Source organism: Betta splendens, chromosome 1 (genome assembly GCF_900634795.4).
Source record: "Betta splendens chromosome 1, fBetSpl5.4, whole genome shotgun sequence".
Taxonomy (NCBI): domain Eukaryota; kingdom Metazoa; phylum Chordata; class Actinopteri; order Anabantiformes; family Osphronemidae; genus Betta; species Betta splendens.
The window spans coordinates 2,300,662-2,317,666 of record NC_040881.3 but is presented as its reverse complement, the minus strand read 5'-3'; the positions used below and the strand labels follow the sequence as shown (position 1 = coordinate 2,317,666).

Here is a 17,005-nt window from a genome sequence, read left to right as displayed (position 1 = left end):
TGCAGTGGCTGAGCTCACCTCCAAAACAAGCCTGTCCCCATCATCTGAGACGTGTAGATTATAAAGTAGCAGCAGGACCTACTGATGCATTAATAAAACACATCGGATGTTCACGCACAGTTCAGTGATCTCTAGTTTGTCTCTGGCTTTGTAATTACATAGAGCTAGGATTGTATTAGTGCATCTCAGCAGGTCTGCTTTGCAGGAACCTCACGCAGGTTGTTTATCTCCCAAGGCTCCACGTTGGTGGCACATCCAGCAAATGCAGCACATTAGGGCTGCTGTTCCATGCCATTGTTCAGATGAATGAGTCACATGCTCCACACCAGCGCCTTGCATGCGTACCTGCCATTGTTTTTTGTTCACACCTGGCTTGGTGTGCGACTCGTGTGGCTGTGCCTGTTAGCAAAATGATTTTGACTTTGGCTTTTCAAGCAGTGACACACATCCGCACAAAAATTACAATGGAAAGAAGAAGCTTTGAAAAAACAGGGACGTCATGTCTCAGTCGATGTGTCAGACACCGATGACACCAGCTACACAAGGCTGTTTACTGCAAAGTAATGTGATCCACAGCGAGGCTGTTCTGATTCAGGAAATGATCAGATGCTGCTGTAGTGGTTTGAGGATCTCAATTTGTCTCTTTGACTCAGCTGCTCAGTCTCTCAGTTCCTTTCGAGTCTCCTTTGGTTCCAATGAGAATAGTCGGAGCCTGCTGCTGGTTGCTTTTGTGCTTCATGTGTCTAAATTGCGCCTGGCAGGCAATCATTTTAAGAAGCTTCGAGTACCCTCCAAGTCGGATACGGTGGTGCTTGAAGTTAATGTTGTTATGCCGGCTTTCTAATTGTTAAACCTCCCACTGCTCATAAATCTGCAGCATGAAATATACGAGTGTTGTTACTGTAAGTGTGTGAAAGCAGCGTTTTTGCTGGTGACTGAGAAATGAACAGTTTTACCAGAGATTCTGTCATTACATGTCTAATGGCTAATAGTGTTTATGAACCTCATTTAAGAGGAAACAGTGATGACCCATTTGAGTACAAATCATGTTTTCACTTCTATCCGACATCAGTAGATTCTCTATTTGTTTACTTGGCAGGTGCTTCAATAATTTATATGTAACAGAGGCCGCTTTGCTTTTAAACAAAAGAAATATCAGTAATGTCAATACGTTATAATGCAGAGAATGACAATAAACATCCAAGAAGCGATGGAGAAGCGGGAGACAGAACGTTTCAATAATACCAAGATAGAAGCTATAAAAGAGACAAAGAAGTGGGAAGAGGCGAGAAAACGTGGGACCGAGAGACAAATGATGCAGGGAAGAAGGGATTTTCCAGCTCCTTGAAGGATCGGCCAAGATGAACGAGAGGAAGAGAAGGATGATCAGAGGAGATATGAGGGTGCTCAGATGAGGAGGTTATTAAAATGACAGATAGAGCCGAGGAGGCGAGTGTGAGGGACGGATGGACTGATGGAGATGAAATGAGTGGGACAGAGGACAGAGGAGCGGTGATTCGAGGGAGGGAGGTGATTAAACCCAGAGGACGTGGAGAGACCCTGCAGGCCGTGCTTGGACTTCCTGGTTCTGTGGACTGACAGGCAGAGCCCTCATTGGTCTAATAAGTTACTCGCTGCACTGATCATGTGTTTGCGGTGAAACTAACACTCGCCGGCTGCTCTGACAACTTTTTGTCTGTTTAGAACCTGATACGTGTCAAACCAAAGGTAAAATAATGGCGAATGAGCTGAAGGTGGTAACGCTGTTTACTCACACAAACCAGGAGGCAAATCACGCAGCATATTTGTCACTTGACCGCTGACAGTGAAGCAGTGAGCCGTCAGCGCCAGGAGCCCATGAATGAAGAGGAATGGGATCCAACCGTCATTAATCTGTTTACAAACGCTCTTTGTTAAATGTCAGAATTGTTTGTGCAGTAGAGGTTTAAAGGTTTTTCATTAATCTACATGCATTTGCCAAAACTAAATCTTGTCATGTTCAGATATCACTCATGTGGAAACACACTTTTAAATCATTTAAATGTTAAATATGTGCTTTTTATTAATCCATGAAGAGTTTGCACTATTTGTACTGTATCACTACTCAAACATAAAAGCTCTTCTGCACAAGTATCAAAGGTCTGGCTTTGCCTTTTCCAGTATTGACAGGGCAATTACCTACACAAAGGAGAAGATGTCAGGTTGTGTTGTAAATCACTCAACACTGGGGCCACAGGATGAAAAGGTGCGTTCGCTACCAACAGGCCGCTCAGACGTCTCCATTTGTTGGATGAATAAAGAAGCAATTCGCTCCTTTATAAAGACGATTTAGCACAGAGCTCATCTTGGAGCTAATTCAGTCTCCACGGCACGTTTGCTATGGAGGGCAGAAACGCACAAACACACAAACACACCAGCGGCTGATGAACGGAGTCAGTGGAGAGAAATAAAGTATGAAAAACACACCTTGTGTCAAGTGCTCACTTAGTGCAGGAAGAAGCAGCTGCCAGATAAATGGGACTGATGGAATCTGTCAGAGGTTTGTGTTCTCACATCTGCAGTCAGTGCCACGCTGGAATCCACAGTCCTATCAATAAAAGCATGAGAGCATCCAGCGAGTTGTTGTCTTTGCTCAGAACGCGGTCATTTCCCCGGAATCATAAAGTCGCGTTCTTCTGTTATTCCTTCAAGTAGCAATTTTCAATCTTTTTATTTTTTAATGACGCCTCAGATGCAGATGCGTTGTGTTTTCATGTGTATGAGATAAGTTTGCAAACACTGCTGCTTTAATTGCTAACGTTGTGGCGCAGCGTTCAGCGTTCTACCCTGCCGCTGCCTTCAATCAGACTCAATCACGCTGACGAAATAAGACATCTGTTTCAAATTTATCAAAGGAAATTGGGTTGTGTGGTGTGTAACACCGTCAGAGTGAGACTTCAGCTCACGTCATTTAATTAGATTCAGATCCAAACGCTGGATTCCAATCGTATTTTTTAGGCGCAGGCGAAGCGTTGGTTGCACCGCGTGGAGCTAAAGTGCTGCTATAAACAGAAAGCGGTCAGAATCTGATGCTTGGGCTGTTTTTGGAGAAAATTGCTGTGCCTCAGTGGCAGCGGGAGGATGGATTTAGCATCCACGGCTCATTAAATATTAACAACAAAAGGCCGACTGCCTCAGCCAAGTGTTCACCAAAGGTCACGCGCTGCGTCCAAAGCGAAACGAGAAGGAAAGTGTAAATGCTCACCTTTAAACGGGATTTCAATGCTGCTGAGAAATGTGCACTATTCAGCTGAGAGCGGCCGCTGGACACAAATGCTGGTTCCAGGTATGAAAAGCACCTCACCCATGATTCATCAGCTAAACGCTGTAATCATGGTCCATCTAGTTTACAGGACCAGTTCAAGCCCTGCTTGAGTCATGTTCCCAGAGATCAAAGGCAGCGTAATGGTACATGAGAGCACAATCAGCCTCCAGATTAGGGATTGATTTGCTAATTATACTACAACAGCTTCCATGGAAAAGAGATGTGTTAGATTTCAGTGTGAGCAGGTGGGAGGTACAAGTGCGAAGGTGTTTGTGTGAAAGAGGAGAGTGTGTGTTTGTTTGGGTTTTAAAGCAGCTGTAGCACAAACTGAGTGAGTGGACGCAGGTGAGCGTGGATGATTGGCTCTGAGTTCTGGGGGTCGAGGCCCGACGGGACCATCGGGTCCGATGATGGATGGATGAGCTCGGCTCGTTTCTCCTCATCGGAAGTGGGACATTTATGGACCGGCTCCGTATGAAACAAAGGGTGTAACAGAACCTGAAGCATGATCCGTGTAACCTGCACATGAAGAGAGTCTTACTCTGACTCTGACTTAGACTTAGACTTAGACTCTGACTTAGACTCTGACTTAGACTCTGACTTAGACTCTGACTCAGACTTAGACTCTCATTCTGACTCTGACTCTGACTTAGACTTAGACTTAGTCGTAGACTTAGACTCAGACTTAGACTCTGACTCTGACTCTGACTCGCTCCAGCCGGTGGCTGTGTTTGTGGTGGAGCTTAATGCTGTAATGTTGGTGCATGGCCCGGAGCTCATTAGTTGCTCAGGTGGAGAAAATCACTCTGTTTTCAGAGGAATCACGGGCTCAGCTTGACATCTATTAGCTCTTTCCCAAGTTTTGTGCGCCAGATGCTACTGAACTCATCTTTGACTCCACACAAAGTTCATGTAGTGACTCAACTTTGTAATGTACTTCTGCTCTTCGCTCCACTGGACGTTTGTGGAAGAGGCGATAAACAGGCGTGGTTGTGTCCCGACAGGCATGCGCATCCTGGTCAACCTGCTGCTGGACACGCTGCCCATGCTGGGCAACGTCCTCCTCCTCTGCTTCTTCGTCTTCTTCATCTTCGGCATCATCGGGGTGCAGCTGTGGGCCGGTCTGCTGAGGAACCGCTGCTACCCGGAGGAGAACTTCACCCTGTGAGTGGAGAGCGGCGCTAATCAATTTGTGTGTTCATGCTCTAATCGTAGCAGATGCTTAGCTGTCATAGTGTGTGTGTGTGTGTGTGTGTGTGTGTGTGTGTGTGTGTGTGTGTGTGTGTGTGTGTGTGTGTGTGTGTGTGTGTGTGTGTGTGTGTGTGTGTGTGTGTGTGTGTGTGTGTGTGTGTGTGTGTGTGTGTGTGTGGGTCTGTCACCTCGTCCCTTTATTACCTGCTCTCCCTCCGCTTGACTTCAGAAGATTAATTACATCATCTACCCAATTTAGTGATATCACCGTGGAGAGAGATGAAGGCTCGCTTGCTCTCCGTCGCCTCTTCTCTTCCTCAAGTGCTGATATAATGAGCCTGAAACCCAAATTTGCAGAAAGCAAACGTCATTATCTCACAGTCGATTCTGCCACTTAATTAAAAAACTGACACTCTTTCTCTTCCTCCTGCTGAACCAACCTCTCCTCATTCATTCTGTACTATTTGAACTCACATCCAATAAGCTGCGGCAACTTTAAGAACAAACTTCCAGTTAATGAAGCACTGGGAAACAGTCCTGCAGAACTTAATGAAATAGAAGAATCAGAGCGAGATGCAGTGAAGAAAAACAAAAACGTTTCAAATAAAGAATAATAAAGAGCTGTGGCCTTTCGTTTTGGAAAGCATAGTTTAAATGAGCTGATTATGTCTGTGCAGCTCGAGTGTTGAGCAGCGTTCGGCAACGTCTCCTCGTGAAAATGTGCTGAAACACGTAACAGACCTGCGCCACAGGTCGTTTTGTCCGTCCAGCCTGAACTTTTACCTTCAGAAGCTGCTTTTTACAGCAGCGTGTGCTTAATGTGATGCTTTGAAACGAGTTATGTCCTTCACCTCTTCTCATTAAGTCTGTGTAATAATCACCTTAATTGCGATTCTTGTTAAGGAAACAAAAATGATGCAGCATCATCAAGTCAGTCATGTCAGTGTTTTTATTCCCACTTCTGCTGTGAAGTGGTTTGACTTTCATCATTTCTCATACCTATTAGCATAAAACACGAGGTAATCACCCCCTGCTGTTTGCACTGGCACTGTGACACGCGCTTGCTTCCATACGTGAGGCGGATCATCTTTTATTACTCATCACATCGGCTTCTCGTCTGCTTCATTGTGTCTCTCTGCACTAGAGTCCTATTGTGATGCTGTCGTGGTCGCGGCTGTGACCGTATCCTCTGCTTCTAGTGGTCCGGCTGTGACCGTGGACCGAGCCGCTCCAGCTGATGCATGGACGGATGCTTTGTGCCTTATCTGCCTGTAGCGGATGTGTCCGGAATTCAATTACTCCTGTGTCAGTTCATTTCAGAGTCAGAGGCAGAAACGCTGCTGTGGGTTCAGACCCGCCTCTCGCTCGTATTCCTTTTCTCCATGTTCCACCACAGGAGCAGCAGCTGTCACTCATCTTATCATCCGTCCATCGTTCTGCTGCAGCGCCGGGTTTCAGATTATTCCTCTATTTGGATTTCACACACCTGCAGCTGGATTCCAGAGAGAGAGTGGAAATTGATTTGACAGTTTTGTGATATGATACTGTTATTTATATATTTAGTTTGTGATAAAAAAGAAACTTTGTTCATGTTGGAAGTTAATGCTGACGGATAGACAACATTCATGAACTAAAATCATGCGTCTTAGGACAGAACTGATTGAAACATCTGACTTTCAGCCACTAACACATTTGTTGCACTAGATGTTTTCTCTTTTGCAGAGAAACCAAAGCACTGATCCACTGTCATGATTATGTGGGTTCGTGTCCCCAGACAGCGGCAGCAGAAGCGACCGGCTCGTCAGAATGACTAAGGGAGCTTAGCAGGTGCTGCTTGTTTCTGAATATCCCTGAGTGTACGAGCACAGCTAATGCCGGCGCGAGAACACAGAGCTCAGACAATAAGTGGGACTGCGTCTGCGGCGCCCGGGAGACGCCGTCCTCAGCCAAGCGGCTGATTAGGCCGTTTTGGCTGCACGGAGGAGTGGGCCGACGAGCCCAGGCAGGAAATGAGCATCCGACGGGAGGCTGTGGGCTAGACCATCGCCATGGAAACCAGCTCCCAGACCAGATCGAGCGGGGGGGGGGGGTGATTATGGGATGTCCTGACCCGCCCGAGCTCACCGCAGCCGCGTTGTTGCTGCTGGGCTGAGGCGGACGCCGGCAGGTGACGCGCGTCGGCAGCAGCAGGTGCTGAGGAAGCGGCTCCTCGGGTGTGAAATGACTCAATGTGAGACGCGGCGTCCGCGTCCTCGTGAAGCGCGCATCTGTGGACTGGGTCGCTTCAGCTCTTTACGCCCCGAGATGCGACCGCGGGTTTGTTCTGTTGTAGCTTCACGGGGCTTCAAACTGACAGTCAGAAAGTCCCAAACTGCGCCGCTAACTCAGAATAGGAGTAAATGGGTCTTTTAATGGCTCCCATTCAGCCGCTGCCGTCGGAGGCAGGGAGCGGCTCAGCGCCGCCTCCATCAAATACCAGGTCAGCTGTAATTGCTGCCCGACGGCTGCATTCATCTGTATCTCTTTCTGCGCTCTGCCCTTTAAACAGCGCCTCAGATCAAAGAGACCTTTCCCGTCTCCAGCGTCTGCCTCGCTCTGTTTGTAACGGCAAGAAAACACCTTTTACGTACGCGCCCCTGTTTTCCTTTAAGGTACGGATTCAGCTCTGATTTGATCCTTGTTCTTCTCTGCAGTGTTCTACGCGTTCAGTCTCTACGCGTTCAGTCTCTACCTTTTCAGTCTCTACCTTTTCAGTCTCTACGCGTTCAGTCTCTACGCGTTCAGTCTCTACGCGTTCAGTCTCTACGCATTCAGTCTCTACGCGTTCAGTCTCTACCTTTTCAGTCTCTACCTTTTCAGTCTCTACGCATTCAGTCTCTACGCGTTCAGTCGGCTTCAGTTTCTATGTGTTCAGTTTCTCCTTTAAATTTCCTGTGACATTTAATGTGTTGTTTTACACTTTCATCTGCTTTAATAACATCCATGTGCTGCTTTCCTTTCTCTACTTGTCTCGTCTTTTTTCACGTTCCCTCTGGAACTCATTTACAGTAGATCCTGTTTCATTCACTGTGTCTCACTGCCTCTAATGTCGAGCCTTGAGGTCATGACCTCCGTGAAAACAAAGCAGACTCAACCACTGGTTTTAGTCACATCATCTGGTTGCATTATAACTATAATAGCTTTTGCTCTCTCTCTCTCTCTCTCTCTCTCTCTCTCTCTCTCTCTCTCTCTCTCGCCCTTTCTCTCTCTCTCGCTTGCCCTTTCTCTCTCTCTCTCGCTCTCTCTCTCTCTCTGTCTCTCGCCCCCTCTCTCTCTCTTTCTCTCTCAAACTGGTTTAATTACCCAACTCCAACTTTCAGGCAGCCTGACAGAATGTCTGTGTAGAGCACGTCTCACACGGAGCGTGTGCATCAGTTGACTGATGTTAAAGTGAACTCTCCTTTTCTGCTGTTCCTGGTTTGATCCTCTTTCTATTTCATCCTGCGGTTTTATTCCTGTCTTTCTGTCCTCTCACTCCTCCAGCGTACTTTACTCTCCTCACCACCTTGTCTGTTTGCTTGCAGCACCACCGGCATCAGCCTGCCCAAGAAGTACTACATGGCCGACGAGGATGACGAGCGGCCCTTCATCTGCTCGCTGCCGGTGGACAACGGCATCATGTCGTGCTCCGACGTCCCCGCTCGCCGCGAGGGAGGCCGCGCGTGCTGCCTGGACAAGGACGACGCCCTGTACCGCCAGTCGCTGGGCCTGAGCCCGGAGCCGCAGGCCAACGGCAGCGTGAGCGTGGCCGGGCTCTGCGTCAACTGGAACCGCTACTACACCAGGTGCCACACGGGGCACAGCAACCCCCACAAAGGAGCCATCAACTTCGACAACATCGCCTACGCCTGGATCGTCATCTTCCAGGTGCTCCCAGCAGCCGCGCAGCAGCCGCGCAGCAGCCGCGCAGCAGCCGCGCAGGGTCGGCTCCGCTGCTAACTCTCTCTCACCTGTGTTCCCGTCAGGTGATCACTCTGGAGGGCTGGGTGGAGATCATGTACTATGTGATGGATGCCCACTCCTTCTACAACTTCATCTACTTCATCCTGCTGATTATCGTAAGGCAGTCGTTCTGTGCTGGTGCATGTGGTCCCGGTTCCGGTCTTTTCGCGCCCGTCTCCGTCCTGGACCCGACCTTTCTCAGCTCCCTGTGGTCTTTGCAGCCTTCAGTCTGTCTCCTCCCTCCTGTGTCTAACCTCCTTTCCTTCCCCACTTCCTTCCATCTACAGTACTTACCACCCTCTGACTTGCTTTATCCTGCCTTCATTTCATCTCCTCTTTTGCGCTGAGCATCATTCATGTATGTGTCACTCGTTTTATTATGCTGCGTCGCACAGACACATGCACATACGCTTACAAACAGATACGCATCAATTTATTTATACTCTCACACTAGAAAGGACACATTCATCACTCTCTTCTCTAAATTTGCTGCGGGACCTTATTTTCTACATCAAGCCCCTAAAATTGACTCGCTACTGGTGGTTGTCTCCTCGTGTGAACACCTCAATGAGGATGGATGGGAGAAGGGAGGAAATAACCGGGGACAGGACCGCGGGTTAGTGGAGGAAGATGATCAAATGGGAAAGAAAATACAGCGAAGGTTATGAAAATAGGTAAAGATGGTGGCGTGGGAGGAGGTGGTGAAGCGATGTGTTTAGATCAATGCAGACGAGGGACCAGGAGCTGGTGGAGACGGACTGGAATGTCTCAGAGAGAGGATTAGACGGTGGCAGAGCGGTGGCGAGGGCCGCTCTCTGTCTTTGATCCTATGGTATTAATTAACAGGAAGTCCTCGGCGTGTCCTCTGGGCCCACGTGTTAGAGGACATAAATAAAGTCAGTGTTAGAGCTGCTGAGGGAAGCACATGCAGCAGGCAGAACCTGGATGTGAGCCGTGAGCTGCTGGACCCCCTGGCGCCTCGCGGTCCGGGCCGAGGACCCGCCTCACAGCTGACGGCACCGACTGCTCCGTCACGATCGGACTCCGTGCTTGTTGCTAATCCGTCCTTTCTCCCCGAAGAGACGCGATGTGACAGTCGGCTCTTGTCGGCTTTGTTACGACAGTGATTCGACTATTCACATATTAAAAGTACTTGTCCTCATCCCAGCGGAAGACAGACGAGCAGACTTTTAATGCGCTTTCTGTAATACTCTCTGACACTAAGCACAGAGCGATGGAAGAGAGGAACCGAGTCACATGAATCAACAGAACCGAGGGGTCTGGCTGCATTCAGATGCTCTGACAGTTACACACATGAAACATTCATGTAGATTAGCTGCAGCGAATTGACTGGAGAGACAGAGAGGATGAGGGCGAACAGATGAATCAGTGATATGAAGACGAGAGAGGCTGTTGACAGATCGCCATCGCGTTCTGCTGTTTAGACACGAGGACCCACTGGAATTAAAGGCTTTGCATGAAAAGTAGTTTGGCCCCGTGGAACTGAGGTTTAGCATCCGTAAATGCCAGCATGGTGTGTGTGTGTGTGTGTGTGTGTGTGTGTGTGTGTGTGTGTGTGTGTGTGTGTGTGTGTGTGTGTGTGTGTGTGTGTGTGTGTGTGTGTGTGTGTGTGTGTGTTAAGCCACTTGACTTGACGCTGTTTAAGCTCCTTGTTTGCCCTGGATTAAACCTGGAATTACACAACTAATTCAATGTTATCCTGCCTGTAATTATGCTCCACAAGGTGCAAAAACTATCAGAGTCATCATGTGATGTAATTACACTAAACGCTGGCACAGATGGGTTCAGGGATCGATGCACGTAGGAGCCAAACGCTGGTGCTGATGCCTTTTAACCCGTTCAGAACTGCAGACTTCCGGCTCCTTCCACTCTAAGACGTTCTCAGGTCTGAGGGAACACAGTCCCTCCAGCGTGTTCTGGGTCGTATCCTGGGACAACCTCCCGTCCAACACATGCATCTTAGGCCTCAGCTGGTTCTTCTCTGAGCTCCTCCTCCAGCGACAGAGCTCCCGGTCTTTGACCTCTCGCTTCCCGTTTTTGCCAGTGTCTTACTCCATCAAACGTAAAAGAAACAGAAAAAAATGCAGCCGTTACTAGAATGACAACAGTTTCCCACACACAGAATTTGGACGACCACCAACAGCTGAGAGAAAACTCCTCACTTTAACCTGTAAAATCTTGGCTCCATAGTAATTCTTTACAAAATGAGACGTCCAGTGTTAATTTGAGACCCAGTTCACTGCTTCACTGTCATCCTCACCTACGCATCATAAGTTATCACATATCAGGACACACATACACACACACACACGCACGCACGCACGCACGCACGCACGCACGCACGCACGCACGCACGCACGCACGCACACACACACACACACTGCTAATTGTATTTCGGGAGAGAGCAGGTATAAATATTTGATGGAATCGGTGCGCTGCTGCGTGGATGCTGGGACTCACTGTCTTCTTTCAGACAAACCAACTAATCTGACCGTCAATCTCTTCTTTTCTCACTGAAGAGCAGCAACCACACACACAGACGCACACATGCTCATTTGGTCCCTCGTTGCCGTATCCTCTGTGGTTCAGACCCAGAGGCTTATCAAGCTTCACCATCGCTATTGATCGCAGCCCAGAGAGCATTAGACTCCATCCCCTCTGCTCCGGCCGCCACAGACCTGCTTCTCAGGGTGACCTGCACCTTCACTGCTGTAAAACCCTGAGCCCAATCATCAAACAGGCGGCGCTGCAGCGCAGCCTGCTTTAAGTCCTCTGCCATCAGCAATTAAAGAGCTCCTCGTCCCTGCAGACGTACGTATTCAAGTTTAATCCTGGTACTGGACCACTTCGGTCCCACAAGGTTCCCTTTACTATCAACCACCACTTTATTAATCAACGCATTCAAGGGCAGATTCACTGTGTGTCGTACTTTACACATTCTGCACAGACACCACAAAGCTGGAAAAGGAGCAAATATAGACTTTATTAAGTCCTTGACGTTCTTTAGATGATCATGTTTAAAAAAAGCCAAACTCTGTGGATGACCAGCGACAGACAGCACAGCTTGACAGCCATCTGCTGCCGCACTAGCCACAAATAAAAGCAAATGACTGGATGGAACCACGCTGCACAAAAGCTCCTTCAATCCTTCCTGCCTTTAATCGCTCTCAGATCTTGTTGCATCTTCATAATTAAATGTCATCCATGTTATCAAGGTCATCTAAGTTTTTTAAAGAACCGGATGCAGGTATCTGATGACCCTGAACTCAAGGCAAAGCACGTCTATTCGTCTTTCCACATGTAGTTTGTAGACATCAGTCAGTAACTTCCTTGCATCATTATACTTCAGTAACTTTAACGGCCCAAAAGCATAAAATGTGTGGTATCTGTTCGCTCTCCTGCATGTGTGTGTGGTGAAGGAGCGGTTGTGTTAGCTACAGTATCATGGACACACGGCAGCTTTGTTCACCACCATATTGTATTGTTTGTCATGTCTGCAGTGGTCCAGCCAACCTGGCCAACAGGCTCTGCACACTGAACGCATCCTCTGCAGTCAGACAGTGGATCAGACCAGAAACGGGTCCATGACTGTTGATGCCAACACTTGAAAGTGTTGCAGATGGTTTAAACTGGGACTAGAAAACATTTGTAGCATAGTTGTACTACTTACTCCACAATTAGCTCAATTTCCTCATGTTTACATTAGATAAAGTCCTAGATTGCTCATTCAGCAGCTCTAGAACTTCCTTAAACTGCAGCATCTGTCTGCTAACGCGCCATCCACTAATGCACCGCCCGCTAACGCACCGCACAGCCTTCTAATGCACCGCCCGCTAATGCACCGCCCGCTAATGCACCGCCCGCTAATGCACCGCCCGCTAATGCACCGCCCGCTAATGCACCGCCCGCTAACGCACCGCCCGCTAACGCTCCTTGTGCTAACGCACCACCCACTAATGCACAGCCTGCTTATGCACCGCCTTCTAATGCACCGCCGGCTAATGCTCCTTGTGCTAACGCACCACCCACTAATGCACCGCCCGCTAATGCTCCTTGTGCTAACGCACCACCCACTAATGCACAGCCTGCTAATGCACCGCCTGCTAATGCACCGCCTTCTAATGCACCGCCCGCTAACGCTCCTTGTGCTAAGGCACCACCCACTAATGCACCGCCTGCTAACGCTCCTTGTGCTAACGCACCACCCACTAATGCACAGCCTGCTAATGCACCGCCTGCTAATGCACCGCCTTCTAATGCACCGCCTTCTAATGCACCGCCCGCTAACGCTCCTTGTGCTAACGCACCACCCACTAATGCACCGCCTGCTAACACTCCTTGTGCTAATGCACCGCCCACTATTGCACCTTCTGCTAACGCGCCACCCGCTAACGCCCCACTCACTAATGCACCGCCCGCTAACGCACCTTCTCCCCCCAGGTCGGGTCCTTCTTCATGATCAACCTGTGCCTCGTGGTCATCGCCACCCAGTTCTCGGAGACCAAGCAGAGGGAGCACCAGCTGATGCAGGAGCAGCGGGCGCGGTGCTCGTCCTCCTCCACGCTTGCCAGTGAACCCGGGGACTGCTACGAGGAGCTGTTCCAGCTGGTGTGCCACGTCCTCCGCAAGGCCAAGAGGCAAACCGTCACCTTCTTCAACACGCTGCGGGGGAAGCCCCGCGGCTTCCGTGGGGTCGGCCGCGGCCGAGCGGGAGGTGAGGGGAGGGAGCGGAAGGCCAACGGGCAGGGAGGCCGCGAGAGGAGAGCGGCGCTGAGACACGCTGGTATGCCTCCAGTAGAATCTGGGCTGAGACGTTGATGCTCTGCGTCTCCAGTAACAACCGCTGTGACGTTCCAGGTGCCCCGTGTCCCCACCGGCCCAAACCTGCCGGACCCGTGGCCCTCGGCGAGGCCGCAGACGGCTGCCCTCAGTGTGGCCCGGCGCTCGCCGACGGGGTCGGGTCCGTTCGTTCGGAGGCAGAGAGGGCAGGAGGGGAGGACACCAACCAGGAAGCACCGTGTGAGGATAAGCAGCCGGACGGCGCCGGGACCCGGGTGGGGTGCAGTCCCAGGAAGCTGTGCAAGGACCTGTGGCACAAGATGAGGAAGAAGCTTTGGGGCATCGTGGAGAGCAAGTACTTCAACCGTGGCATCATGATCGCCATCCTCATCAACACCATCAGCATGGGCATCGAGCACCACGAGCAGGTATTTGTCTTCCTGTGGGGTTTCCTGATTTTCATATGGGCTGTAGTTGTGTTTGAGGTCAAGCTGTGATGCTTCTCCAACCTCCACAGCCACAGTGTGATGATGAACCCGCTCGGACCAGCAGCCAGAGCATCACGGCCGCTGGTTCAGTTCCAAGCACTAATAAATGAAGCTGTGTTTCAGTTTAACTCCTTCCTCTGTTTCCTGTGTGCTCTTTGTCTTCCTATCAATATTTCTGGCTCTCGCTACACAATCGCCCACTCGCGCCTGCCACCGCCTCAGTGGTGGGTCGTCTCTCATGTCAGGGGCGCCTAAATATAGAGGCAGACAGAGACTTTGCTCCTTTAATGGGAAGGAAATAGTGAGCTGGAATGTCTCTGCTCCCACAGTAAACTGGAGCCTTGCCTCCTGGTGTTTGAACAGGGATATTAGAGGTTTTATACGGCTCATCGTTCTCATCCCCATCGCTGAGACGATGCCACAGTGGACTGAGCTGCAAAGGAAAACAGGGAGAGGTCATTGTTTTTAGCAGTGGTTGTAATATTTGACTTACTTATTAAACTAACTGAACTGACTATTATTATATTCCTAACATCACTGTCTTTACTAGAGCTCTGCACTAGATCTTCATGGTGTCTGGAACCTTCTAATGAGCTGGTTTGTGTGAATGTTGGCTGAACAAAGTGCAAACAGAGCCAGCCTTTGGCTTCAGTGACTAACGAACGCACATAGTTTGGGTTAAACTTGAGTAAATGTGGTGCCTGTGAGATTTGTTGTGTGAAACTTTGTTCACCTTTAACCAAGGTGGGATAATAGAACAAATGTGTGTCTGGCCTTGTATTGGTGTGTTATTTGCTGAACATACACTCACCTCCTCCTTGTCAAAGGCAGTGGCTCAGAACCAGCTGGACCTTGGATTGTCCCTGACTAGACACAGTCATCGTCCCCCACATTAGACGCATCACGCGTGGAACTGTAAAGGCTGAATCCCTGATCAGGGTGAGTTATTGCTCAAGTGTGAAGACACTTCAGAGACTTTAGCAGCTGTTTGGGAATTAATAATGCAGCAGTGTGACGGGCACTTTGGAGATTTGACAAGGATGAATGGAGAACAAACAGCGCGGCTTAATGTGTCGTCTTCCTCTGTGTGAAGCTAAAGGAAATGACCCATGTGGAAACAGTCACAGTCAGCAGCTACAAATACAATAGAGTTTAAACCCCCCACCATCAGTAGGCAGACATGCTGGGAAATTATAAGAGCAGTGAGTGGGTCACACAAAGGCGGGAAGACAAAGAGTCAGAGCAGAGAAAGGAGCTGGTTGTCGAGTGCATTAGGACGTGATGATGATGATTCCCCTCAGAACCTCACAAATGAAGCGAATCAGAGCTTGTTGTCATGATCGTGCACAACAGGAAGCACTGGGGTGAGTCGAACCCACTTGCTAAAAACAAGCAGAGCCGCTGCAGCAGAAGCAGTGAATGTGACGTGTCTCTGCATTCAGTGCGTCCGGTCTCAGTCCTCTGCGTCTTCCCGTTTATTCCATACGTCAGCCTTCAGATCTGTTCCCAGGTCTGCGGTAATGAGACGGCCGTAATGGATCTCCGGGGCCCGGCAGCGGCGCCGGGCTGCAGACGCGGACGCCCGTGCTGCATCATTACCCGGCGTTTTCACGGCGCTAAACGCTCATTAGGACTCGCAGGCGTGGACGTGCAGCGGCACCAGGAGAAGCGCACGCAGACATGCAAACGCTGGGTTCAAATGTCAGAAGCCGCGCTGCTGGACCGGCACCAGAATGAGCCCCTGGTGTGTGTTTGAGTGAAGCTGGACCCACAGACGGAGCGCGAGGAGCAGGCATGAAATCAGAGGCAGCTGGAAAGGCTGGATTCACATCAGCTGCAGAGACACAGATGCAGCGGCCGACGGTGGAACTCGGTCCAGCTGATCCCACTGAGCCCAGTGGACCAGTGCGTTTCCACTGCTCTCAGGCCACTCGTTCAGTTAACTGCTCATATTCAAACCAGTCTGTGGTTTTCTGCTCACATTAGTGAGGAGGGGAGGAGTCCCTGCAGCTGAGGCCTGGTTCTGCTTTACTGGAAGGAAAGCACGGGTTCTGCTTCCTCTCCTCGGATCCGACCTCCTCCTCCTGTGCAGATGCTGAGAAGCCCAGCTGTGGCTGCAGCTCCTTCCCTGTTGCCATTCACACGCTGTGTCCATGTGTTCTGCTCTCATGTGCCCCCCCCCCCCCCCCCCCCCCCCCCCCCCCCCCCCCCCCCCCCCCGTCGTGTCTCTGTCCTCAGCCAGACGAGCTGACGAACGTCCTGGAGATCTGCAACATCGTCTTCACCAGCATGTTCTCTCTGGAGATGGTCCTCAAAATCACCGCGTTCGGGTCCTTCAACTACTTGAGGAACCCCTACAACGTCTTTGATGGAGTCATCGTCATCATCAGGTATCAGGACGGGGTTATTTCCAGCTTCCTCCAGCAGGTGGATCCTGTGGGTCAGATCCATCGTCCTCCTGAAATATTGACAAATGTTCTTTGGGCGTTTTTAGTGTGACAGGCTGTTTGCGGTTGAATTATTCATGTCGTGCTTTGTAAAATTGTCACTTCACATGCTAGAAACGCACCACCTGTACGCGTCGCGTGTCACAGGCTGCAGGAAACAGGTTTGTCCTTTGTGGCTGCAGCTTCAGGTGAGTGGCTGTTCTTTTGATCAGCTGCCGTTGTTTCCAGTTCATCTGGCTGAGAGCCGCTGTCTGTGATCCCCATTATAAAGCTGAGATCAAATGCACATCAAAGCAGCCAAAGCTGAGCAAGATCAAATGTGAAGCGTGTCACAGGAGACACGTGTTGATTGAACATACCTGCATCTGTCGTCTTATCTCCTCCACTACCAATTTACTTCTCTTCATCTACGCATCTGAATCTCCTCAGCCATTCACACAGAGCTGCTCTGTGAAAGTGCACCCATTCAACCTGCGCCGCTGCTATTTTCATGTGCTGAGTGGATCCTTTGATAGAGCGTCCATGCGACGAGGCCTCAGCCTCCGGAGAAAGTGACATGAAAGCAGATAAAACTTCTGCAGCAGCAAACAGCAAATTGTCCAAAAGCTGTGACTAAATCAGTTGTTCCAACAGAAGATAACGCAGCATCTTCAGGTCTTAGAACATTGTTAGTAACATTTGAATGTATTAAAAGGCTCAGGATTCAAACTAATGCTTTTCCCATATCAGTTTAAATGCAGTGGATGTTATAACCCTGACTTGTTCAAAACAAAATCGGAACTCAATAATTCAGC

The 17,005-nt window shown here is 49.7% G+C and overlaps 1 protein-coding gene across 1 annotated transcript in view; it reads left to right on the top strand.

Moving 5' to 3' along the window:
- LOC114867832 (voltage-dependent T-type calcium channel subunit alpha-1I-like) overlaps nt 1-17,005 on the top strand; it is a 94,637-nt gene that overhangs the window by 48,849 nt on the left and 28,783 nt on the right. Inside the window, exons 10-15 of the mRNA XM_055507160.1 lie at nt 4,309-4,468; nt 8,059-8,401; nt 8,500-8,592; nt 12,938-13,280; nt 13,355-13,704; nt 16,003-16,154. Of these exons, the coding sequence (XP_055363135.1) occupies nt 4,309-4,468; nt 8,059-8,401; nt 8,500-8,592; nt 12,938-13,280; nt 13,355-13,704; nt 16,003-16,154 (1,441 nt within the window). The remainder of the gene's footprint in view (nt 1-4,308; nt 4,469-8,058; nt 8,402-8,499; nt 8,593-12,937; nt 13,281-13,354; nt 13,705-16,002; nt 16,155-17,005) is intronic.